The following is a 27,877-nucleotide window of genomic DNA, read 5'->3' as shown; positions in this document are numbered from 1 at the left end:
ATAAAACTATAATTCACTTGTAGTCATTGTCTTACATTGGTATTGGTCAGTAGGTTACATAACCATGCTTCAATGACACTGTACCAACAAATATCCATTTTTTTCTCAGTCAGCTGTGTCTTTGTTTTTTGGCCAAAATTCAGCAGGGATACAAAGTGTACACATATTTCTTCCCCCATTTACCATGTCAATTTAAAATATTTTTTGTAAGATGATATAAAAATACTGCTTTGAATGATTATTTTTTAATAAATAACCCAGTGACAGAGTATACAAACAAAATCTCTCCTCCTGCCCACTGACAAATCCACAATGTGTGAATACGCCATATATTCATTTCAAAATAACTGCTAAATACAATATGCTACTGACTTTGCTAAAGGCTGAAGTCCATTATCAGTGGATTTGCATTGCATGCTTCAAGTTTCCACCTTACTCAAAAGTTGCACATAGAATATTTCTAATGGCACACGCAAGCATCAAATTTAGAGACACTTTCATTCATCACAGTGAAGGCAAAACCTGTGGTGTCTGTTTTGGAATGAAGGGGTATTTTAATTTTTATCTAAAATAAGGGCTGCGTAGAAATATTTTTTTGTGAGTAACACTCACACACATTTCTCATGTCAGAAAAAACAAAAGGAAAATAAAACTTTCAGCCAGTGTATGGGTTCTAAAATATTTTTTTATAACGTCATTAAATTCACAACCACCTTCCCCCTTTGTTCTGCAGAGCGCCCTCTAGTGGAAAAATAAAGGGAGCCTGAGAAGCTCTAGTTGGATGACTGAACAACAACAGTCAAACTGTAGCTGACGGGAAAAGGCTCGTCCCCGGATGATGACAAAAAGTGGTACAACGTCAGGAGAGTCACAAATCCCTGGCCTAGTTTAACTGAAGTCAATCAGCTTCCAGTCTCCATGGAAACCAAAGACAGAAAATCAGGAGGCAGGTAGGGCAAAAAAATAAACTATAAAAACAATGTTCTTCAGTCTGACAAGAACTACTGGTAAGCCTTTACATTCATCAAATGAGCAACTTGATTTCAGTCCAATGATAAAAAAAAAAAAAATCACTCTTCATCTATGTCTGGATCCAAATTTCAAAGTGAAAAGAGAGATAAATAAAATCCCAATCATACATCAGAAATATACACAATCTCTTTTAAAATCAGCTGAAATCTTGAAGTTTATAAATGGTTCCCCAACTCCAGTTAAAACATTGTTTAAATGCCTGTACAGTACACCTCCTGAATATGGCTCTGAGAAGAAAGGGTTGTTTCGGAATAAAATTAAAATAGAACTAAAATATCAAATACAAATAAAATACATTTAAATGGCATAAAACATCTGAAGTAAATCTTATTCCATATTTCTTCCATGTACAAAGTAAAAACAATAATGTCATTTCTTTCAGTGCTTTGGGAAATACAATAAACAAACTAAATAATAAAGAAAACAGACACTTCTTTTAATCAAAAACAAACCCCCTTGAAAGTATGTTCACTAAATAGATTTCTGTTCTGATCATAAACTATATCAATCAAAGGTAAGCCCCAGGTCTACCACAGCAGAGATACGACACAGGTTGAGCACAACCTGCTCCAGTCGTCACTTTGACAGCTGGAGCAATGAATCACCATTGGGTGACAGTTTGAACAGCAGACCTGAGCTTTACCTCTGCAGCTGGCAGCTTCATGTGAATCTCGAGGCAAGAGAGTGAAGCAGTGGGCTCTTCTGAAAAACTGCCTCACTCCACTTTGTGTTCATTTACAGTTACCTCCAGGCATATGTGGACAGTGGCACATTTTTCACAATCTTGCCTCTGCGAGTCACAACAAATGATTCGAAGAAAAGACGCTATTACAGTGCAGACTCTAAACAGAAATATTGCATCAGCCGGTGAGGAATTACAACCATTTCACACAGTCATTTCTTCATTGTATAAGCAGATAAAAAGTCTTGGAGATGATTTCAACTGTGGCATTTGCATTTGGAATTTGTTGCTCAAAAAGTCAAACGGATCGGCCTTAGGGTACAAAAACAAAACAAACCTTGAGAGAGGCAGTGGAAGCTCGGTACATTCTGATAAAAAAAAAAAGAGAAGAATGTACCGGAGAAGTTTGGCAAAAAAAAGCAGATGATGAACAGTTTTGAAAGAAAATACAGGAAGAATCCCTGCTTTAGTCCATGAGTTCAAGACTTAAGGCAGTCATTGCCTGCAAAGGAACCTCAACAAGATATTAAAGAACTGAATTTACAGTTACATCAATTTGCCTCCCTGAAAATAGTGTATAAAAAAAGGCAGTAATTTCTTGAAGGTAAATGCAATATTTTTGTTCAACCCCTCAAAATAAAGTTGACAATCTGCACCTTAACCCCTTGTAACTGTAACTTGAATATGTTTTGGTACACAGCTAAAAATAATAAAAATCACATCAGTGTCCAAAAAAACAAAATGAAACAAAAAAAATGGACACACCTGCCTGTGAGTACTGTAATACCTAAGTGATCGTTTGTGGTGAAAGTGTGCATGTCTGTGAAGTGAGTGTGACCACAAATACATGCAAGTGTGTTCTAATGTCATAAAGACAAGCCTACGGCTGCTGACAGACAGAACTAACACTTCTAGTTCCTTCAGACATGCACTCTGTTCCATTAATTTGACAGGTCCTTAACATTTTGGCTTCATGTCTGAATGAATACACAGGTTTGCTTTGGGTGACGCTTGGATGAAACAGCGTGGAACATGAATAAATTACCAATGCCTGAATGACCGGAATGGCGACACCAACAGACAGACAAAGCCAGCAATTTTGCATATCCTGTATCTCAAACTATTAAACTATTTAAACATGTCAATTCTTTCTTTCACCTCGCCCTATATATAGACCTTAAAAGGTCACTTAGTGGGAGGAAATCACTGTATCTCCTGTGCTTACAAGGTCACACTGATGCAGAAGCAACTTCTAAAGCATTTACAGGTATAGATGAATGTGATACAGAGTCAAAGCTGAAGACCTCCGACCCATAAACACGTGCCTTTGAAGAGGAGCAGCAAAAGTAAAAAGGCACAAACAGACAGGGGTTACAGCCCTGACATATTTCAGGTTAACATCCACTTCTATTTAAAAGCCTGCTTGTGTATTCTGTTACAGTACCTGAGTGTTTTGACACCTCACAGAAATGGATGGCCCCCAGATTTTTGATGGCCATCCAGTGCGTTTTCTCTACCCCCACTCCAAAGTCAACAGACTTTACAGTGTTGAGTAAAGATTGCGACAGTGCTGGAGGTGCTAAAAAATAAAGGTGGGCAACGCTACGTGACTGCCTGTGCATGCATTTTTTCAGAAGATGACAATTTCAGCTCGACAAGTAAATATAAAGGCCTTTGCTAAAAGCTGAATTATCCACCTTTTGCAGCAAACTTCAGGGTTTTTTTTGGCAATATTCCCCAAGATATGGATACATATAGACACTTGAGCAGGCTAACACAAAGTTTTGTCCAACACCAAACGGCTAAAACCTGAGGCCAACTAACAGCCTGAGGAAGGGAACAATGTGACTGCACTGCATCCCCTCAAGATAAATTATGCATGCAGGGCCATAAAGCCATTTCCATTTTGTTCATTCAATCGTTTATGATTACTAAAAGGAGCTGATGTTGGGGGCAAATAACTTGTCCTCTTCGTGTGTGATGATGCACTTGGTTTGTTCTTGTATCTGATAATGGCAGTCTAATTAACTGGGTGTTTTGTCCCTTGTGCAATTATGATTCAGGGCCACCTTTATGGAAACAAGGCCAATTGTGCCATATAACTCCTGACCTGGCAGTGCTGGTTCACACCTTGTAAATGCTCAGTGTGTTGGGCAAAGTTTTAAGCTGCTCAGTTAAACTCACATGCACTTATGTGTGTAGGTGTATGTGTGCGTGTCGGTTTATACGCTCGTGAATGTTTGTGATGAATGTGTACTGTCTCTAATGACACCGAGGGGAAGTTAAATGTACCACAAAGGAGTGTCACTGGTGTTTCCTGAAACTGTGTGATATAAATGATGTCATGTCTGGGGGCTGAATCATTTCTGTGTATGTAATGTACGCATTTTGTGTTTTGCAAACGTGATATTTATGTTTACTACAATCTATGCGAAACCTCGTGTGTTTGACTGAGCGAATGCATGCTTGTCTACATTATGTCTCCGTCCTCTATGCTGAAGCTGGATCTGCGGCTGGAGTCGACAGACGCTTCAGGGGACATCGCTGAGAGCAGCGGGTCTCCACCCATAGGGGACAAAGGCTCGTCCATCATAAGGAAACCTAGGTCGCCTCTCCTCGCCTGGACGTCAAGTCCACCCAGGTCACCCAGCCCAGACATGCCATCTGAAAACCCTGATATCCCATCGCACAAGTCCAGCGACTGGGCAAAGTCAAAGTGCTGGGAGCTGCCCACAGCTGGGTACTGAATGGGAGGCTGAGGCTGGAGATGCTGTGGGACTGGTGGCAGCTGCCTGGGTTCGGGCTGGGCCTGGCCCTGAGGGTGGAAGTGTGTGTGGGAGAGGAACTGGTGCTGCTGGGCCTGGGGATGAGCCTGGTTATGGGGTAGATGCTGGTGCTGGTGGTGTGCTTGTGCCTGGGGGTGAGAATGGTTCTCCTCTAGGCTGGTCTCTTGTTTTATATAAGAACCCATAATGTCACCCGTGTTCAGGCCAGAGGGAGAGTTGCTGGGCAGGCCATGCAGATGAGCCTGCATCTCCAACTCCTTTAGACAGTTGGGAAAGAACAAAAGCAATTTTATTACTATTAATATTATTATTCATTTTCTATGATTCTGGACATGTGCTGTACAAATGTGTTACCTGGATGCGCAGCAACAGCTGCTTGTTGGCCATCTCCATCCTTTTGAAGTTGTTCTCTACTTCTCTTGTCCTCTGTGCATCCTTTTGCATACGTTTGATGTACTCTACAGATGCCCGCAATATAGTGCCTTTGTTCCAGCGCACATCACTAAGCAAACAGGGGAGCAGACAGGCAATTTTCACTTGTAAGTTCATGTCAGTAACTACTCAACATCTGTATTTACTTTAAAAACATGGTGCACTAAGAGAAACTCACAGGTCATTGGTTTTGGGGATCATGGTGCCCAGCTCTTTAATGCGATCATTAATGTTGAATCTCCTCCTCCTTTCAACTATTGCAGAAGAATGATAAGACCAATGGAAATTAGCATAAAGGAAAAAACACACTGAAGATAATATCACTGTGCAGGTGAATCAAAGGCATTAAAATAAGGAACAGGAAATTGTACAGATGCTACTTTTTAAGTATGTATAGCATAGATCAGATACTGGAAATATACAAAAAGTGTAAAGAGAAGCAAACATTTAAGCACACACACACACACACACACACACACACACACACACACGCAGTCACAGGCAATTACACCTAAGTGCAAGGACAGCAGAAATTACCAGGTTAACCATCCACCCAGTAGTTGGACTATGTCAGCTAAATCAGCACATGGGCCGTATAACACTGTTTCTGCATCGGAAAGATTATGCTTTGTGTGCATGTATGTGGTACGTGCAAATTCTTCGGAAGGCCTGCACATTATCAGTGTGAGAAAATAAAAAGGGAAAAAGGATTTAGGGAAATAGCATTCTGAGGGAAAGACTCACTCAGATTGTGGTTGTCTTTTTTCTGTCTCTCCTTGGCCAGCGCACGGGCTTCTGCGTCTTTGCAATAACAAAAAGTGATTAACTAATGGCTGAGAAAGCGCCACGTCTCAAAAAAGACAGCTTATCAAGAGTGCCAATAAACGCACGCTACGTTTTCACTGATCAACAGAATCTGCATCACTTTGTAACATCTTTCGCACCTGAGAGTTCTCGCTTGATGGTCAGATTGGCAGGACAGGAGTTGCTGGTCATAGCAATGGCTGGACCCTTCATGCCAGGACCTGCATACACATCTAGGTGACTGCTAGAAAGAGGGAGCTGCAAAGGAAACACACGACACACACACACATGCATTTAGAAAATGCATAGTATCTTACAAATACTTTGCAAAGTAAAAATAGGAGATGAGCAAAGGTTTCAATTTTCTGAATTAAAAAAAAACTAATCAAAATGAAAACTAAGTAAACCTGACTTTCTAACATCTCAGTAAGTACCTTTATAAAGTTACTGTTCATGTTTATTGTGATGTAAAGAGCAGATAGCAGCAGATAATGCAGTAATATCACACCTGAGAACAGCCTGCCAAGTACAGAAATGATTGACTATCACCTCATCTATCTTATCTGTCTTTATGGCTCATTTCTCTCCTCTGCTTTCACCAGCTCCTGAACTCACACTCGTGCAGTGGTCTCCACACTATTGCACTTTAGACATTGTATAACAATGGTGATTTAGTTTGCTATGGACTTCTAAAAAGACGTGATTTCCTTTTAATTGTACAATCTAGTTAGCGTGATGAACTTTTTATGCCTTGTAAGCAACCGTGTCGTACTCCCTGAAGCAAGGGCAAATATGACGCTGCTAATGAGGCCTGAAAGATAAAGAACTCAAAGGATGAGATAGCTTAATCTGCTGGCTACTGTCTGAGCTGTGAGATCAAACATATTCACTCACTAATATAAACGCAAACCTATGTATTTAAGTTAGATTTTTTTTGTTACAATTCTTACAAAAGATCTAAAGAATATATGAAATGTAAAACTTTAACTTAAATGATAACATTATCAACCGAACTGAAGTTTACCCACACTGTTAAATACCAAAGACTTTTAATTTGTAGGATCTCAAGCATTAACCGTTTTCTAGAGGTAACATTTTTTTTTAAAAATTTCCACATCATATTAAGAAGAAGACAGAAGCCCATTTGAAACCTTGTCACGATTACAAATCTGGGCAGATTGAGTTATTGAATCAAAAACACACAACTCTAATAAGCCCAAATTGGAAACACCACCTTCATTCTCCACTCCAGTAAAGGCCCATTTAATTCAATTTGAAGACTAAATTCTACTTGAACTCAGTATGGCTCAGTGGAGCAACGCACAAGTCAAACTGTTCACTTGAGCCTGGCATTCAGGGGTGTTCCAGACTTTTGCTAAACTTTGAGATTCCAAGAATTCCATGGAGTTTGCTGCTTTAATCCCCATTAGGATTAGCAGGTGACTTCCACGCACACTGTTCTGACAGCTGGGCGTAAAGCTGGATTTTTTTTTATATATTTTTTTTAACATTTTGATTATCACTGAGTTTCTGCCTGTGGTAGTTTATTGTGCTGGCTTCTCACTTAATCAATCTAAACCTGATCAGCACGGTTCACCTTATCAGTGTGATAGTGATTTAAGCAATTAAACACATCATGCAGGATTCTCACAGTTAACTCAGACACTGCACGCAGATGGTCAGATGTATGTGTACAGAATTAATTACTAAAAGCTTAACTGTTTCACAGAAGAGAAGGAAAAAGACAGTATTGGCTGCTTGTATCAGTGTTTGACATGAGTATCAGATAAAGCAACAGGAGACTTTGTAGGTTTCCCTGTCTACCTGCTGCAGGAGCAGGGAAAACGTTGGACAACTACACAATATGTCTGAGAATGCAGAAGCTAAGTCCCGCCAACCTTTATGTTTGAGTGCACCCTGCAGGAGTAATCTTAAATTAGCTTAAATGTGCAACAGTTTTGATTCATGTCCAGCAGAAAACAGCCATCACATGCTAACAAACACGCACGCACGCACGCACGCACACAAAACCACGCCACCACCCCTGCTATTCCTCTTTCTGATAATCAGGCACTCAAGGCTGGGACTTAAGAGTCACTGTGCTTCAAATAACTCATTCAGACAAAGAAAGGAATCCAACAACTCCCAACCAAAACTCAAAGAATTATAAACAAGAGTGCTTCATTGTCTTACCAGTTGAATCTGTTCTCCTTCAATAACTTCCACAATTGCATACGTCTTACTCATCTCCTTCATCCTCTAACTCCTTCTCCTACAGTGCCAAGGCGCTCCCTTCTTCCCTCTAAAGGCACAAGCAGCACATGCAGCTCTGAATGGCACTGCCGCTCCTGTGCTGCCAGAATGACCACGGCAGCTCCGCTCCTTTCTCTCTTCTACCTCTGCTCCCAACCAAACAGGAGTGAACTTTCCCCTAACTGGACTTTCAGCCTGTTTTCCCCTTACACAAATTGCCCTCGCCCCCCTTTCCCTCCTCCTTTCTATTCCTCCCGCCCTTCTCCCCCCCCCCCCGTTCCAAATGTCTTGTAAACAAGTTGAACTCTAACTGCTGCCAGTTTAATTGTTAATTTTCTGAGTTTGCTCCCTCAAACACAAAGTGCTGTACAGTCTTCCAACTGGTATGTCCGCCCTACAGTTTCTAATTATGCCCAACATCATTCAGGGCCAGAATGTTTTGCCAATTAGTCAATTAAAGTCAATTAAACATTGTTAGCGTATGAGAATATACAGAATCAAATCTAGAGAAAACTCTACTTAGAAACACTAATGTTACAGTGACCACAAAGCAATACCCGATAACATTAAGAATAACTAAGAACATTAACAACTGCCATAAAGAGAGCCATTTTTCACACACAAGAACAATGATTATAGGAAGCACTTAAAAGTCTGAGTACTGATGACCTGGCATATCCAGCTCTGTGACTCATGTAGTAGAGCTGGAATTGAAGTGGTCGCAGGTTTCAGAGAACATCATACTTAATTAAAACACTTGGGAATTCCCTATTCCATTTTAAGGTGGTGCATTCAAGCTATAGAATCATGTGGTAATACAGAGAACAAATCTATGTAACGCTTGGTTTCAATTTTCAGAATAACGCGACGCAGTAATGTTTTCAGTGCAAAAATCTATTTTAAAAGTAATTCTGACTGTTGCAGAGCGGCCAAACCTCTTTTGCTGCACCATTTCATAGATACGTCACTTGTTTGTTTTTGTTACCACAATACCACTGTAGTGTCACAGCATAAAATCAGCAGAGACAAATTTGCCCGTAAAGGTTTTGTGGCCTTTATAGTCAATGACCCATTTAAATATGCAAAGAGTCCCTTAAAACAAACTGCGTGCGCTTACACAATGTGTAAATAAAATCATACGTTTGGATGCAATGCAGCTTAGTTATATGTATTGTTCCTACTTACTGTGTTTGACATTTGGACAGCATCAGTGAAACTTTGAAAATACTCATCATTGGACTGCATACTGATGATGTTATCAATGACCTCATCCATCTGGGGGGGAAAAAAAAGAAGTGTTAATTATGTTTTTGTGACCTGTTTTTATCTAATGTTAAGAGAGGGAAGCAAACCAAAACCACCATTTGAATGCTTAGAAAACACTAAACTAAAAACAAAATGCTGTCCCTCCTCCTCAATTGATTAAAGCCTCAGAAACTTGATTGTAACCTCCCCGGACATGCATGTTACACTACTTATCTATCTAAAAGGATTAGAGAGAGACAGAAGAGAGGTGGTTATGCTAAAAGCACACAGCAGGTCAAAGTCTTACAGGTTCAAAGGGCCATCCATTCTGCTGCTTCCCTGTCACTTTTTAAGCTGTAATTACTGGTGCAAGGCCATTATGGAGCATTTAAATCCCACTGATTACCATTCTCAGTTATTGCCAGTTAGTCAACACATTCATCCATGTCCCTACTGTGTGCACAACACATTAACATCAGCACAGTCACAAAATGCTCCTCTAACCCTTCAAAAGACCAATTAAATCATTATGGTGCTTTCATAAAATGTGGAGATGATGTTACTTTGGGGGTAATAGTCAACCCTCATAATTTTATATACGGGTGTAATTAAGTCATATTTTAGGGATATTTGTTCAGTCTGGATCCTGTAAATGGTACTTTATGACCTGCCCAGGAATGAATGTTTATGGGTTTATGCTTATGCTACTGTCGGCCCACACATCTACCTCTTTCTCGTGGCTGGAACCAATGTTGAGCATGGCCATCGGGCTGTTGGGGGCACTGTTGCCAGACATAAGCTGCTCGGTGCGCATGTGTGGGGACTGGAGAGGTGGGGGTGCAGATGCTGAACCCCCTGCAGGTCCCATGTTTGTGGGAGGCGAGGGTGGTATTAGCCCCGCTACTGCATTGACCGCCTAGGAACACACAGAGAAAGAGAGTGTTACAGCATTAGTGAACAGAGATCTGACATACTATAGGCAGATGTATTTCAATACTACATGGACGGACTGAAGAAAATGACAAACGTATACCTGTTTGGTAGCGTAGGTGGTTGACAGGTATTCTTTCACTTGCTGTCTTCGAGACTGACGGATGTGGTAGTCTGTAGGATTTTCAAGGTGAGTCTGTACCTATAGTAGGGACAAACAAAATGCAATCAGCTCTTTTTCTATTATTAATTCAGCTGGAAACTCAAAGTATCATTTTTGGGTACTTCTTTCTATTTTGTCACAACATATGTGGCAACAAAAAGCAAGACTAACAGCAAGTTTGCTTATTTCTGTTACCACACAGGGATATTATAAAAACATACATTTAATGTACAATATAAGCTTATTACCTTCCAATAATATTTAAAAAGATAACACAGAATATGCGATTCAGACCTCATTATCTCAGTTATGGCACTAGGACATAGTATGTTTAAGTCAGTGGTAAAGCCTACAGGAGTAAAGCCTCACTGAATCCTCTGATGTGGCCACACAGAGCATTGGACTGGCCTCATTCCTTCAGATCAAAGAATAAAGGAGAGAGCAAGCTTGCTCGCCATTACTACAAAGAAAGACTTGACTCCTCAGCCCCCCCTCAGCTCTCTGTTATATAACCATGGTAGGGTTATATTAAATGAACTGTGAACTTTTCAGTCAATAGATATTTGTACTGTGTTTACCTTGTAAATACCTGGTCCAACAACAGTTCTTTACATGTATGCATTTACATGTATGGTTCAGAGGGAGCGATAGAGAAGCTTACCTTATCTACAGAAAGAACAATGACAACTTTAAACTCTGTGGTGATTTCATAAACACCATTCCCCTCTCCCACATATGCACGCATGTGCACGGAGTAAAGTGTCAATGCAGCAAGTTGGAGCATTCAATACGAGTTACACAATGTATGAATTCTCACTGCAAAATGCACAATGTCATATAATGGAGTATTCCACAAACCCATAAACTTGCAAACACACATTATGTAAGATAATAACGCACACAACAAGCATCTCCGGAATCGGGCAAAATGTCACTTCGGCTTTATCTCTCCCTGACTGACTCTATCTATCGCTCCTGTCTGCCCTATTGCACAACGTGTCAAACCACTCTTATCTCCCCTTTGTGTCTTCCTACCTGCTTGGCGCGCCTCTGCATTGTTCTCTTTTAGTTTTTTTTTTTCTTTTTAAACCTGACTTTTGCCTGTGTGTCAGTGCTGCTTGTTTGGGAGGCCACAATGCTCAGTGAAGACCTGACCACCTCCAGCTGCATGCTCCTGCCATTGCTTTATTGCTATTAGATAAATAGAGACATATTTTTCAAACACTCGACCAACATGTTTTCTTTATTTTACAGTCCCATAAATCCGTTTAGTGCTTTCTCTTGGCATGTTTGCATGTGGACTGGGAGCCGCAGACATTTTACTACACTCTGTTTGAGCATAATGTGCAGCGGTCCTGTCAAAAAGAAGCTGTGTGGGGAGTAAATCCAGCAAAACATATCTATCACAATAAGCCATTTGCATCTTAAGAATATCTGACCTTCAGAACCTCCATGGGGACCTGCATGCTTTGGTAATGTTGTGGAGTGCTAATGGCTGGGGTGGGTGCAGGTGGCCCAGCCATGTGGTTCTGCATGTACTGCAGGGCTGCATTCTGCTGCTGCTGTAGCTGCTGCCGCTCACGCTGCTCCTCCTGCTGCAGCTGGTCTCGCATCAGCTGGAAACAAACATGCACACACACATTAGCGTTTATCCTCCACCCAGAAAGACAGTGTAACCAACACCAGCTTGCATCTTATCTTAAAATGAAACCGGCAACATTTTTGGAAGGTTGCTGACCAGAATCGCCTATGATAGAAACAAATGAAGCATATGTCATGCTTCAATAGTTACAACAAATTTGATTTTCTTTTTTTTGCTTATAGTTCAAGGGCATCTTTATTTTTTACTGATTCACTTCATAAAGTTTTTCCGAGCTATAATTGAATTTGAGGGGAGGGCATTTTTCCAGGTGGAATTTTCCCAAAAATAGTAGTCAGCAATCAGACTTTAAAATATGCACATAAAATAAATATTTTCCAATCATCATCTGATTTCAAAGTGCTTTAATTCCACAGCCGTTCACTGGTAACAATCGAAGCACGCAATGTTAGAATGAGGGGATTTGTAAGTTTCATGCTGCTACCGGTAGGTATCGTAACAACAACAGTGGCTGCAGTGACTCCAACTATGCTCGTGACTATTGTTTGACTATCAAATGTACATGTGCAAAGTGTCTGAAAGGGACACGGTGAGGACTTGTGAAAACTGTAAGATTTGTATGTAAAAGTTTATAATCAGCCGTTTAAAATTTACTTTATTTTAAAAGCTTCAATGTCCATTAAAAAGCAACAACAACAGCTCTGACCTGCCTTTTAGTATATTTTAGTGTATAAATAATTCATTGTTTTTCTTTCTGACCCTTGTGCTGCTGCAACAAGGCATTTACACCACTGTGGGATTAATAGCGTCTATTTATATCCATCTATGTAAAAACGATGACATAGTTAAAAGAAAAAACAAGAATTTGTTTTTTTCTTTTTATTTTTTTGGCTCTGTGTTATACCTTATACATGGCAGTGAAAATCAGGCCCTAATGAAACCTAGATAGGTAGACACGCCCATCTATCAATCAAAATGCTATGAGACATTTAAAAGGAAAAAAATGTTTCAAATTCATTGCACAACATTACAAATATAAAGTGATATAAATAGCCAGCAAAACTCCCGCATGTTGTTTACTGAACGGTGGAAGGTTATGTTGTACCTGCATCCGCAAGCCAATGCGTGAGGCCATGGCTGAGGGGCGGGGGGGCAGGGGAGGGCGAGCTGACGTTAATGCACCACAGTCCAGCCCGAGAGGTAGTGGAAGCTGTAAAAGAAACAACGAGGGGGGGGAAATGAAAAAATTGTAGTAACATAGAAAGAAGCTAGAAATGATCTGATTAACATAAAATGTAACCTCGCTATTACAGATCATTTGCAAAGAACTAGACTATGGAAACACATCTAACCTCTGAAGAAAAGCCTAATTAAACTAATTCTTTTATGTTTAATGGCAACATCAGTGGTAGGAAGGGAGGTGTGAGACAAGAGGAGTTGTGTGCAATACTTTCGTGTGAACAGACCTGTGACTTTGTGATGTTACAATTTTTTTGGCTTTGTTTATTTAACAGTGAAGCAGATTCTCAACTTTAGTTTAAGCATTCATTTCTTGTTGCAAATAACAAACAAAAGTCTTACCTTAGTTTGTCTTATTTATGCTAGTATATGTATGCAATTGTTTGACAATAACAAGATTATCAATAGTTAGTAAAGGTTTGGACAAACAGCTATTTAAACTTATAAAAGAAGTCCAGAACCAAGTTGATTAAATCCTCTGTTCAGTTAAGTTAAATCAAGGTAGTAGTCACACCAACGCAATATCTCATTTATAACATTCAAAAAAATAAATAATCAAGATTTCTGTGTTCCCACTGAATCAACTGTACTAAATCCAATTTCTAAAAGATGTTTAAAAGCAGGGTGAATACTCATAAAAACTGTTTACCAAGTTGACACAGCATTCGCTGATTCACAGTCTCTGATCAGGCCTCAAGTAAGCAAAGCTGGATCAGTGAACAATCTGACACATCACCAGCAGCCAAGCCTCTCAAATCTATTCATCTAACCATCCATTCATTGTCTGCCTGTTGTGCAACGTTTTCAAAGAAATAAAAAATAAACAACCCCCCAAAAACATACATCTCATGACTGTTCCCAAATTGAAATGTCACTTAAAAATCCACCTTTCATGCTGTATCTTTTGAATCAAAATTCCTCAACTACAATGACCTTTTGACTTTCACACCTAATGCGCATCAATCACATAACATTAGCAGCTAATGCAAAAACAAGGATCACTTGCACACTCCTGGTGTCACCCTGACTTGACCCTTTTAGTTTTGTTATGATGAAAAAAAAGACAGGAAATAAATTTTTTTCTCCCCCACATAGAGGATGATTTCCAGTCATGTCAAAGTCATGTGGTCTTGTTGTTCTTAAGTGATCATGTGAGCAAAAAGATGAGGGGAACACCCGTCACCCCTTTCAACATCTGCTTTTTTTCTCTCACATACACAAAGTTAGCATAGATTGGGGAGTTCCTGGGCTGATAGTTCCCCTTCTGCAGTGACTTGCGTTTAGCCCCTGCGTGACTAAGCTTGTCTGGCCCTTATAAAGGTGTGATGAAATCAGTGCTACATCTCAGTGTCTAGTCAAATATCTTGTGCTTGCGGTGATGTGGGATGGAATAGCACAGCATCAGTCAGAATGTGATTGCTCCATTCTCTGTATATGCTCATAAAGAGAGAAAGACAGAGCGAGAGAGAGAGAAAAGCTCATTGTGCACGAGGTACAATAAGAAGGGCAGCTCCTATTGAGAAGGACTGAAGCCGCCTGTTGTCCACAGTGTACATTTCAGCAACCGAGGGGGCACACACTGCCTGCTTTGTGCCCATTAGATGGCCCACATGAAAAACACACACCCATGCAGAGATACACATTCAAACACATACAGTTTCCAAAACACACTTGTGCCAGAACTTGGACTTTAGGGCAGGCCAACCGGCAGATCTTAAAGGCCAGCTTGCTTTAATCTGCAAGATTTACAGCTGTTGATGCAGTGCTGCAACAGAAGGAGCCTTCCTGCAGCGACAGTAGTAAATGTCCTCAAGGTGTGTACTTGTGCATAACAAGGGCTAGTTGCACAGGGGTATGTTGTCGTTGACCATAAAAGCTCTTTGCAGACACAAGCTTTACTTATAAAAACATATTAGATTTGACTTTAACCTAATGGTCTACTTTGTAGAGAAACCAGGCTACGTGGCACAAATAATGGCCCAAAGACACACATTTGAATCCCCGATGCACGAGTAAAAGGATTCCAAATCTACCTTGTTTGTAAAGCTGCTGACAGTGGCAGATGCGTTTGCTGCAATGTTTACATTTCACTTCCTCCATTTCATCATGCAAAGTATGTATCATACATCCACCCAGTGTAACAAAGCCATGATCCATGACCTACATGTCCTGTAAATGTTGCACACTTATTTTCATCATATAGGATGTCACTTCCTGATATCATATGGTGACACACTGCTACCAGGCAGTGTGATCCCCCACACGGGCCTTCCCATTGCCTGACATCAACTGGGGGCATTTGTGACGCAGTAGAAGCACAGAGCAGCTATTGTGTGTCCGACGCTGTAATGTCACAACCCCTTCACTTCAAACACTGACAGCCAGTAGTAGGATGCAGAGCGGAGGAAGCCCGGGTCAGAGGCCAACACTGCCACGTTAGTCACACAAATATATCTCAACCAAAGTCCAGCTTTCATGTCTAAACTACCATAAGCATGTGTTACTGCAGTACTTTGTGTGAATTAAAACATTTTCAGATCAGGTCAAAGTAAAGGCTGATCAGATACATCTGTGAGGAGGCAACATGGCTAGGTAATGACAGCTAACCAAGAAATCCAAGACGTGTGTAATATATTCAACTTAGAGAGTGATGACAGCTTTTCTTCCAGGCAGAAGCATAGCAGGTACACACAGAAGTACACACTAATGTGGGGGCAGTGTGGGGCTATAGCACCTGTGCTCGGAGACAGCGTGTTAATTTGTGGAGTGTTTATTTTTAGAAGTGGCTGTGCAAAGCCAAGAAGGGCCTTTTTGGCAACCAGCAGTTATATGTGGGGTGTGTACATACACACACACCTACCTCTATGCATGCATGGTGCACATGTATGTTGTCAAACCTGCATATACATAACAGCATGTAAAACTTTATTTAAAGCAAGTGTAGGACCTGTGCAAATCAGTTCTGCACAGTTAGTGAGCATAGAGACAAGAAGTGCAACATGGCTAGCCCTGCTCTGAACACCAACACGTCAACAATGTAGTGCAAAAGCTGCTTAACCTTCCTCATGACAAGACATTAAAGTTTTCACAAACCAAACTTGGAAAACCAAAGAATATAATTTCAAGTCAAAACACAAACGCTGGCTTTCTCATTAAGTTATCTGTCTTCCTGTGCTAATGGCTAAAATAACCCCTGCTCTCTGTTCTCCTTTTCAGGAACACCATGTTCCCCTGAACTACGATGTGTTTTTTTGTTGTTTTCTTCATGTGTTTGTGTTTGTGTGCGTAGCCTCATGCATTTGTGCATGTTTTTGTCTGTAGGTGCGGGTACAGGTGAGAGGAGGGCATGCACATGAAGAGTAAGCCTGCATGTGTATTAGTGCTCTACGGTGTTTGCCAGTTTTCATGCAGACCCCTTGAAAACATGTAAACAGACCTCTGTTTTGAATACACACTGGCAAACAGGCAGATCATTTTCATCTGTTACCACAACATATCTGTGACATAAATATATATGGTTAGAGTATACAGGGGTTATATAGGCACACTGATTTTATTTCTAATTCTGAATGAAGCACAGTGCCACAAACACTTGGCATGATGATTTTGACGGTAGAATATGAAAAGATATCTTAACAGCACGCAGACAGACACACACACAAAATACAATTACCTGTTTGAGAGTAAATAAGAGTTCACAAAGTAGTGTGTGCTCTGCTTATGCTGCTGACTACATGTCTGGATGATGGAGAAAGTCGATGGCCAATGGGATGAAGGGATGAAAGAACCAAGAGACAACAACAATCAAAAAGAAAAAGAAGAAATGATTGGTTATAAAATGTAAAACTGAACAGAGAACTGACAGATAAAATGAACAGCTATAAATAAAGCATACAAATTTGGCAGTTGTGAAAAAGCAGCTGAGGAAGCAGTGAAGTATTTAAGAAGGGGGAGCTGCAGGTGTGCAACACACACTTAAAGCAGAATTTCCATAGCGGAAGCAAGTGAAGCAACAGACCATGGTGAGGCTTAAGTATAAACACATGCGACAGGAAGATATTCTCAATAACTGATTTGAAAGTTGTTGTTTTTTCACCTCGGCTCATTCTTCAGGCACTGCATTTCCTATACCTGGTTTCCAGTCATTTTAACACCTTAATCATTAAAGTAAGAGCGTCAAGGATGTAAAGGTTTTTATGAAAAGGGATGCACACCCAAGGAAATATCAAAACATTGCACAATATCATGGTTAGAGTTAAAAGGGATCTAATATACACACATATACAAAACGCACACTTTTAATATCTTAGTGAGGACATCTAAGTGACATACTGCTTTCCCTAGCCGCTTACCCTAACGCTAACCATCAAAAATGAATCCCTGAACCCTTAGCCTAAACCTAATAGTAACCCTGACACCAAAACCACATTCTGAGTCTCAAAAACGTCTTCAAACTCGTGGGGACGGGCATTTTGTTGCCATAAGGGACTGGTGGTCCCCACAAGTATAGTAGCGTTCCAATTTTTGGTCATCACAAAGATATCTAAACATGGTACACACACACAAAGAGTATATATGATGCAAAATAACCACTCAAACATAGTCAGGAGTCTTAAGACTGTAAATGTAACGTGGATAGAAACATCTGTGTAATTTATTACCATCTCCTCACCAAGATGAAGTGCGAAGGTTGAGTGATTCTACTCAATGGCTAACTTTCAGAAGGTCATCTAAATGAATCACCATAACTCATCAACACTGTGCCTGAATCACAATGCCTGTCACATTCAACAGCCTATTTATAGTCGCTCAAGAGAGACCCTGAGCACAGCGAATCTCAGCTGCAGTGATCACAGAGCAGAGAGTACTGTGAAAAAAAGCACGGAAAGAACAACAGCAGGCTCTCCGCAGTATCTATTGTACAACACAGAGATATAGGAAGGACAATGAGCCAGCATCATCAATAAAAACCACAACGCATTACTTCCCCTTTCCTTCCATGAGTTTTCACAACTCCTAGTTCTGTTGGCGGTGAAGCAACTTCCTTGCCAGGCAAGCCATGGAAAAAACGAAAACTTTTTAAGCCATGACTTTTTTTAAAATTAGGAGTAAGGAACAGTTTACACCAAAAACTTTGCAATTGTTTGACACTGACAGCCACTCTCATACAGCACTTGAACTCCTAGAAGGAAGGGAAGAAAAAACCTACAATAAAACAAACGCTGTCTAATCTAAAATCAGTTAAGCTATTTCATCTAACCAAACTGGTTAAACAGACACGAGACCTGAATTATACACAAGCCATATAGAGATTATGTAAGTGAAACACAGACAGTAGGGCACTATAGGGCAAATTATAATACTTTTATCCAGCATCTCTAAGAGCAGGTGTAGTGCAGTCTAACTTATAAACTAGAGGATAACCCATCACAGAAAACCTTCTGAAAGTCTGGCCTCCACTGATCATTTTTTCTTTTTATGCTTGCAGTTCAGCTAAGATTAACTGCCCTCTGCCATAATCGATCACAATGCTAAACAACGCTTCAAAGCTGCTCAATCATATTTTTCGTTTTTCTTTAGTTTTTCTTTTTTAAAAGTCACAGACAGTACGTTAAAATTGGGCCATAATAGACCAGATCTAAAGTGGTTTCTGTTGCTGTAAGTGTTTCTGTTCCTCTGCCTCTTACAAAAATACTTTGCACATAATATGTTCAGACATGTTTCATAGTAAGCATGAACAGAACTCAGGGTGACAGCTGTCAACAGCCAGGCACCACGAAACACACACAACAATGGATATAGTTCAGTATAGTTAAACTTCAGGTTCTTACCAGAAACTCTCCAACTACTCCAAAGACAGCATAGTGTATCCAGGTGAAATGAGCTCCTCCACGTGTTAGTAAACACACTGACAGAGACCATGAGCCGTTTGCTTGCTCAGCCAACCAGAGCTTACATGTGCTGCTCCACTGATTGTGATGCCACCCCTTCCTCAACAGAACTGCTTAAAGTACAGTGTCAGTCACTATTAGTCACCTTCTGCCCCCTTTCTAACCACCAGCTCAGCTTCCTAGACGTCCTCCTCCTCCTGCTGTTTCCCTCCTCTTCCCCTAAATTACCCTGAATGCAATCGTCTGGGCCAACAACAAGGAGATCCCTGTGTCTAGCTAACTCTTTTAGTTTCTTCATTCTCTCTCTCTCTCTCTCTCTCTCTCTCTGTCTCCATTGGGCAGCTCCTCCTCAGTCCAGCCTCTCTTCTTAATTCAGTGCACAATATTTGCATACAGCAACACCTACACATATGCGTGCGCAATTTGAATGCAATTCCTTATTTTATCTACCAGGTCACTGTGTTTTTATGACCTATGGGGCAATGAATCAGCACATTTACTTCTTTAATTGAACACCCACACACTAAAACCACACCACACAAACAAAAAAGCACACAAAAACATTAACATTGATGATCTGCATTTTTTCAGTGTTGTTTCCACAGCTTTCTGACTTTTTCTAATAAATGAAACACAGCCATGGATTTCTAAAGCTGTGATCTCTGCATTATTCAGGTATGATTTAATTTATGTTTAGAAAAAAAAACACACAGGATACATCACACATAGCTAAAATGTGATCCAAATAAACATCTGAAACACTAGTGGTAGCTTTACAGGCATAAGATCTGACCAGCAAAAAACTGCCTCCAATGAGGGTTTACGTTTTCTGAAGTAGCGCAGCAGAGTATTGCAAACTTAAACCTATATGAAATATCCATGTATTTCTGTCATTAATGAGATATTATGGATGAATGGCTCCTGAAGGCGGCTCTCTATAAGACAGTAAAGAACATCAAAATCTCACGTTCAATAAAATGCATATACACAAGTACGTTGTATCCATCAACAACCAGACAGACAAAAAAATAAGGAAACAGAATACTTATGGATATGCCAGAAAGTTTATTCTGTTTATTTGGACGTAGCTTTTTTAGTGGGAGAAACATTTTGTCACTCATTCGAGGGACTTCTTCAGTCAGCTGACTGCAGGTTTCACCAATCTTAAAAACAGTACATTTGCATAATGACCAAAACTAGCATCACTGATTACCAATGGGCCGTGCTATCAGTTTCTTGCAGTCAGCTGACTGAAGAAGTCCTGTGAATGAGTGACGAAACGTTCCTCTTATTGAAAATGCTACATCCAGATGAACAGAATCAACTTTCTGGGATTTCCCTACCTGGATGCTTGAGCATGCATCAAGACTTATGGATAGGATTTTTAACAGACTCTGAGTGATGAGTTCAAGCATCATCGCCTGAACTAATATTAGAATAAATTCATGGCATAGCATACTAAACAACAGTATCGTGTACAGATCTGGCTAACAGTATCATGTTTTTAAAGATATTCCCCATTGATATTCACATAGATGTTCCCATAAAACTATTGTAAAGAGGCAGTACTCATCTGAAAATCTCTTATGTTAAGGACTATTGCAATTAATAACACTGTATCTAACCCAGTTATTTACATCCCTCCATGCAAACACTTCCAACCTCTCCACACCCTGTATGCCTCAATAAGGAAAAACAGGCCACTATGCTAGTTGTTCCTAACACAACAGAGGAGGACACAGGCCAGCATGGTTCAGCAGCACCCAGCTGACAAGAATCCCTTGTTTGTACACAAAGCTTTAAACAGTAGGCCAGCTCCAGTTCTCATAGTGCCCACAGTGTATTTACTGGGTTATTTTCGTCCAGGGGCAGGACCCATGAGGGTCCTCAGCTTATTGGCCAGAGAAACTGCGTTCTAGGCTACCAATGGTAACTAATTTCAGTAGGAGTAGGGGGGGGAAAAAAATCTCTGACCATGACAGCCTTGTACCCTTTTACAACGGCCTTTCAAGGATTCACATACATTGACGCAAACATACATACGCCAATCAAGGCCCTCTCCATTGTCGATACGCAAGTTTCCCATTTTTTAGTGCCTCAGTCACTACAGTTGGGGCCAGATACTGTCTACTCTATAAAGACCAGTACTGCGGCTCTGCTGAAAGTCTAAAACACGTGTTTTGATATGTTTGAATCAAGTCTGACCTGGCTATGCTCACTTATACCTATACTGTGTGCTATTGATGTAGGATAAAACAGGGCCGTAAATATGCCAGGAAAGTCAGAGAAGCTGGATGTTGCCTGTAACTTCACCTGTGTGTGCTTTTGTGTAAGATGTATCAAGAAATAATAAAATATAACTATTTTAGAACTTTAAAATGCATTCTTTTGGGGGGGGGGGGGGGGGGGGGGGTTCTTTCTTTTTTTAAATCCATTTAAGCTTTATTTAACCAGGAAGTCTGCTGTGATTAAAATCTCTTTTGGAAGGGAGAAGGTGGCGCCACACCACTATACCAGCATGACACATGATATTTTTGGTAACCAAAGTGATGTTTGCAAGATTTTGCAGACCACAGCATCTGACGAAACCAATATTCACTTATGTAAGAGTTGCTTTACGTTAAAAACACTAAATAACTGAAACTCTTTGAAAAAGAAAACAAAAGAAAAAACAGAACCCACAGCACTTCCCGACTATGCACATAACATCATTTGGCCCGAGGTGACCCCATGCTGTGTGTATGACTAATAGGAGTGTTGTTGTGGTTTAATGATACTTGTCACATGCTATAAATTATATGGGATATTACAACTCTAATTTGAAGAAATATACACGTTTACAGTTTACAGGCAACGACGTCATGATATTCCAGTCACCGTGTATGAAGCAAATAGCTGTTTATTTTAAATCAATCCCATTTCTTGTTGGAGAATTTAAAATATACACTAATAATATAGACAAAACAAAAGTAGTGGTCTCTGTTTGTGAATTTAAGAGTGGGTAGTACAGTAACTAACCAACCAGCAACCAGCTACACTACATTTCTTTTTGCATGGGTGAACATCATCATATGCGGGGAAAATGTAATGGAAGGCAATCTAGAGATGAGATGAGAGATAAGGCAAAGACACACACACACACGTGAGTGAGTGAGTGAACTTAATTTGACTTTGGCTATCACACACAAACTTAATGACCACCTTGAGTACAAAAAAAATCAAATCGCTGTAATGCAATCTAGAAAACTCTTGAAAAACTTAGTTAGTGATGGAAAGTAACCGAACGTGCCTGTACATGTGCACAAGACTGCGTTTCCGATCAGAATGCATTTCTTGTCCTCTGATCAAAAATGAGACAAGTTTTATTTAAACAGTATAGACAAAGGAATGTTATCTATACAAAGACACCCACACACAGCTTGATGCTGTATATAACTTTATCAAAGAATAATCTAAAGATTTTTCCATAGACTATTACCAGCCCTAAGAAAGAAAGACAAAAACAACAACAACAACAACAACAACAACAAAAACGCAGCTATTAAATTACTAGGATTAATTTATACATGCTTGTTTCACTCAGGATTTTTCCCTGGTCATTCCCAAAACACTGAATATGCCAGTGTTTTGGGAATGACAGCGAGAAGCCAACCACCTTCAGCTTATATAACATACAGCATTATGCAAGGGGAAAGAAAATATCTAAGGAATCAAGTTATAATCACTTGGAATTTGAGTATCTTTTTGTATTCAATTCATAACTGAAAGCTGCACAAGGTACAATTCAAAGAAAGTTCTTGAACTCAATCCATAAGGCATATAAAATATACCAGATTTAATTTTGGCTCCTTGTGAAGACCTGCACCATTTCCAGCAGTCCTGCTATTTTTAAATCACTTCCTGGAAGTACCATGCTTGTCTGCAGTTTCATCATGAACCTCAAACTTTCGTGAACAGCAAACATCAACCTCTGAGTCAGACGGACCCAGCTATCATTTTGCTAATCATCATGGGTAACTGGGACACTGGCCTCTCTTTTTTGACACAAAGACCGAACAGTGGTCTTAAATGGGAGAGTGGAAGGGAGATCATGAGGTGAGTAGCGCCACCAGGTCCATGTCATTTTATTTAATTCACAAGTTGTCACTGTAAATTTGTCCCTGAAGGTCAAATGTCTGTCAGTGAAAATTTGGCTCAAATTACCTGAACTTAGAGAACAGGCTCAGCTCATTTTGAGCTGTTTACAATCAGAACTACTCCGTTTGACTCCATATTCTTCCTTAAAATGACATTCAAGTTGAACAGTTGTTATCGGGCACTGCAAATGCATGCCTAGAAATGGTCAAAATGGGACTTCCAAGGAGCAATCCAAGCTTAGCAGGAGCAGGAGTGCTGGAACACTTACAGCACCTCACAATGAGCTGACCTTGAAGGGGATAGTGGGCAAATTTAAATCAGATATGCTGTTGAGGGAGTAAAATATTGTTGTTTTAAATCTTCAAGTACAAACATGAAAAGCAATGTGACGCCACTGTGGAGCTCAGTATGACCACCCCGACCCCAAAAAGGTACAAGCTGAGGAGGATTGAACATTTCTGAGCCTAGATGAAAAAGTAAGGTCAACACAAGATGATAATAAGTTCCAGGAATTTGGGATATCAGCCATTTCCGAACGACAATTAGTCAAAGGCAGAAGATGCATCCATCCATTATGCATCCAATATGGATAAATATGTCATCATGAGTCATCAGTGAGTCAATAAATACTCTCCCTGGATCTTTTTTATGCCTTAAAACTAGCCTGAAATCTAAGCTAAAAAATGCTGGTGAGATAATCTTGAGAAAGCAGATTTGTGTTTTCAAATCACCAGTGGTTTCAAAGTACAGTCAATAGCAACAACACTTGGAATCACATTATGAAAACCTGTTTGAGGAGCCCACAGGGCATAACATTAAGGAAGCAGTCTGTGGAGTACATGTGAAAGTTCCTAGTAAAGAACTGAACTGTTCAGCTGGAACTACTTTTCACAGCACTGAAGACGATTATAAATGGAAAGAGTTTGTGCACAACTTAAATAGTAGCAGATACAACACTTATCTTTTATCATCAGTGCTTCACTGAACCTTGAAATCTATATTTTTTGTGTTAATTTCACAATGCACTTCAACTGTTAGCTTCCTGAAAGAAGTGAAACTACCAAGGACATTCTTTCATATTCATTAAACACACTTACTACACATACCTTCCTTTATTAAGAAAAGCTTTTAACACAATAACTGATTCATTCCCATTTGTGTGAACAACTTTCAAATGTCACACACATTGTGTGTTAAGTGTGCAGCAACTTTATGTTTAATATTTCTGAAAAACATCTTAATAAGGAGATAAAAGGTAACTGTAACATTTTCTGTGGGCCACTGTAAGAGATGAGGTTTAAGAGAAACACATCTACCAACTACAACTGATCACTGCAGTTCACAATGATAAGAAAACTGTAGAAACACACACTGCAGCTGCCCAGTTGTGTATAACTCACAGATGCAGATGAGCAGCGATTCTTACAGAGAGAAATGAGACTGAGCAAGCCTGTCACTACTGTCTCTCAGTTAAAAAAAGAGGATGTGAAACTGTGGAATGAAGATAAGATGAGGAAGTGGAGTCACACATTTTGCACATGCCCTAAAACGCCCCACCCACACTTACCTCTGGGAGATCATGGGTCATGTTGTCATATAGCACATGAAACGCTGTCATTCCCGTGGTTTTCTAGAAAAACTCCGAGCTTCAGTGAAAAGCTTATGCAGTAGTTTGTGTTATATTTCTGTCTGCCTTTTTTAAATTATTATCTCTAAGGAAAACCCAACAAACCACCAGGATAGGACAAGAGCTGAGAAAGCTGTGTAGGTCATGGGAGAACTGTCCATATGGCAAACGCATGAAGCTGTGTTTACACACACCTGATGCTCTTTCACACTAGAGTACATCCATTTAACCGAGCCACTGTGCTTGTGTGTCTCAGTGTGCAAGTGCAAGGGTGTGTGTGTGTGTGTGTGTGTGTGTATACACCTTGCCTGCCTATGTTTACCTGAAGAAAATTAATCCCATCACCAACGGACTGCAGACACATACCCAATGAGGCCGAAAACATCTTTCTCTCTCTCCCTCTCACACACACACCCACAGGATGCAATGCTTGTACTAATTTGTGCCTTTCTGTGCCAAGTTGAACACAAATCAGGGAACAGAAATACTAAAATGAAATCTTAATTAGAATACTTGATGTGGTCACATTTCCTGTGATGTTTCCATCACAACTTTGGGTTCTTGTGCTGCTCTGTCTGAACAGGTGGCAGCTGTGCTATTGGAGAGAATTAGAGTGCAGTCAGTCTATCAGGGGTTACTGCTGCTCTGCATACTGTGACCAGTGACCTCTGACCTTGCTGACAGTGACCTGACAGCTCTGTGCGTTTAATAACCCTGGCCCCTCTCGTATTGTGTGCACTACATAACCCTGCTGGTTTCACGATGACCTTCAGTCCCATTCTTATCTGTGTGCCTACACTTGTTCAAAAGGAGTCTAAACAGCTACACAGACACCTTGCACATGAATACATTTAATCTTATAAATTTAGTTTCAATATCAATTGACTCTATGTAGATATATCTCCAGCAATCCATCATTTATTTGAAAGTTTAGCTAATAAGCAGTATAATCTCCGTTATGTAAACATGCCGAAAGGCACGTGATAAAATTACAAGGCAATAATTCAATTAAAATGGTTCATTGGCATGCAGACTGGATTAGTTACAGCTATGCTATCTGTCCATGCTGATGCCCAGTTTTTTCATCATTTCTGACTGGTTACAGAGTCATGGTCACAGTCATGAGAGAGAAACAAAGAGAGTCAGAGGTAAACTAGACAGAGGCAGAAGGAAAAAAGAAAGTTTCTAATCAAGCATATTTCAAATTATACATTATTCCCATAGTCGGATCTAAATCCAGTCACATGCATACTTATCTGTGGGTGTTTTTGTGTTTCAGTAACATGTAGACAGACATCCTCTTGCCTCACAGCTCTCCCTGTCTTCTATATCAAAACCCATGTGCATATATTCACGTATCACGATGAACCCTGACCTCATTGATGCCTTTTCGCAAAACTCATTTTACTGGAAGTGATTCAAGGCAAGCGCAAATAAAAGGAACCCACTGCATTTCCCCTTAACCCAAGCTTCACAGATTTGTTAGACATGCAGAAAGGATGGAAGCTGGAAAGACAAATGAATTTAAGCAGTAACCCAAAAGATGATACAAACAGATTGCTGATATTTCCACTGCGACTTTGCTCTCTGGGGAACAGTATGTATGATTGCAGAGACCAAGGGTCAGAGAAGAGAGTCTTATGCCAAACGTTGATGGTGTAATATAGAGTCGCAAACATGTTCTCAGGCAGGAGGGGGGCATTGAGCCACTGCACCCATGGTCTGGATGGGGGGGAGGGGGAGTATGTGAAGCCAAGGTGTTGGGTAAATAAATAAGGGGTTGCTGATGCTAAACATTATTCTGCTGATGTGAATCTGCTTTTTTAAATAAGTTGCTTCATCTAAATTTATTTCACCTTTAGTTGGGGAACGTCATATCTATCTAAGTAAATTGTTGGTCAAACAGTTTAACCACAGTCCAGAAAAAGCAAGCTAAAACTTCACGGTGAAACGACTGTTAAACCCAACCACGCATGCGCCTTTAGAGTCAACTATTATCGCTGCATTACCAGACAGCAACTGTCATGCTAAACTCTACTTTCCACTTAACATACATACAGCACATGCGCGCACACACATGGAAATAGGAATAGCGCTCTGTGCTGAGAGGAAAGGCTGCATAAATCAGGGATGCCTTCATCACGTTGGCACCTTGCATACCTTTAAAGGTAAGTACTTTAACAAGCAGAGCAGTAATACAGTCTGTACAGTCACAGACTTATACATAGCAGCATACCCCAAGGCTGAGGTGTTGTTACTGATACCGGTCTGGCTGCAGCTTATAAATGGCAAGAGAGGCAACTCCCAGCAGACTCGCAGAGGACAGTAAAAGGGAAAAAGTGGTGCAGCGCACTGCAAACTAGTGGTTCCAGGGTCTTCATCACAATGGCAAATGTGTCTTTATATTTAAATTATGGTTAAAACTACACGTACAAAAATATTTAACGCAATAAATTCTGAAATGTGTCATGAACACCTCAAATCTTTCTACAAATATATTCAAGGCGGCAAAACTACGTAAGTAGAACAAATGTCCTGTATAATTTCTGTTTGTAGCCTGTATGCACAATTCATTTTTGTATTAATTTGATGAAATTATGCCTTTTATTTCGCCAAAAGGGCTACATAATCAATTAGTTCAATCTAATCCATTCCATTTTAAGTCGATAAATCGCCCAAGTTTGCGTTGAAAGAGAGAAACGCGCACTTGTCTTTTCTTTTCACGGGGTTTCTAGAGGCAGCAGCGGTTCAGCAGAGGCTAACAGTTTCAGTAGCGTTGGTGAAATCTAACTTACCCGCTCTGAAGGTCAGACAGTACAAAATAAGAGTCAAGCTCAGGAGGGAAAAAAAAGTGCGTGGCCACTTCTATATATTCTGGCACCAAGTCCGTCAGAAACTATCACAAGCTGAGTTTTAAACCAAGGTTTAAAAGGTTTGACTTTCCCCGTATTTCCACACACCGACAGCGCGTGTGTAACCGATGACACTTAGCCAATTTGTTTTCGTTTTGACGGTCAAGTTGTCACAACTCAGAGCGTCCGCGGTCACCTGTGCCA

General features: G+C 40.2%; 1 protein-coding gene across 4 annotated transcripts; it reads right to left on the bottom strand.

The window, feature by feature from the left end:
• On the bottom strand, positions 1 to 27,877 carry tfeb (transcription factor EB). 4 transcript variants are annotated; one of them, XM_085353181.1, is made up of 12 exons: positions 27,617 to 27,877; positions 16,840 to 16,904; positions 13,033 to 13,137; positions 11,767 to 11,943; positions 10,268 to 10,366; positions 9,962 to 10,150; positions 9,175 to 9,264; positions 5,877 to 5,994; positions 5,677 to 5,733; positions 5,111 to 5,186; positions 4,855 to 5,002; positions 1 to 4,757 (listed from the first exon to the last, which is right to left on the bottom strand). In XM_085353181.1, the coding sequence occupies exons 3-12, from the start codon at positions 13,060 to 13,062 to the stop codon at positions 4,185 to 4,187; spliced, it is 1,557 nt and encodes a 518-aa protein (XP_085209307.1). In that variant the 5' UTR covers positions 13,063 to 13,137; positions 16,840 to 16,904; positions 27,617 to 27,877; the 3' UTR covers positions 1 to 4,184. The 4 variants fall into 4 exon arrangements, with proteins under 4 accessions (XP_085209307.1, XP_085209310.1, XP_085209308.1 ...); XM_085353184.1 differs by having other exon boundaries at positions 5,677 to 5,727; XM_085353182.1 differs by lacking the exon at positions 16,840 to 16,904.

Source organism: Diplotaxodon limnothrissa, linkage group LG5 (genome assembly GCF_057381915.1).
Source record: "Diplotaxodon limnothrissa isolate DT_005_m linkage group LG5, D_limnothrissa_male_GT1.1, whole genome shotgun sequence".
Lineage (NCBI taxonomy): Eukaryota > Metazoa > Chordata > Actinopteri > Cichliformes > Cichlidae > Diplotaxodon > Diplotaxodon limnothrissa.
Note: the sequence above shows the minus strand (reverse complement) of the source record. Positions and strands in the feature narration are given on the sequence as shown.

Excerpts from the sequence above, each read along its gene's own strand:
- tfeb (XM_085353181.1), bottom strand. The coding sequence starts at position 13,062 with ATGGCCTCACGCATTGGCTTGCGGATGCAG. Across the intron at positions 10,151-10,267 it reads CCACCTACGCTACCAAACAG|GCGGTCAATGCAGTAGCGGG; the intron begins GTATACGTTTGT and ends GTGTGTTCCTAG. Across the intron at positions 5,995-9,174 it reads CTGTCCAAATGTCAAACACA|CTCCCTCTTTCTAGCAGTCA; the intron begins GTAAGTAGGAAC and ends TTTCCTTTGCAG.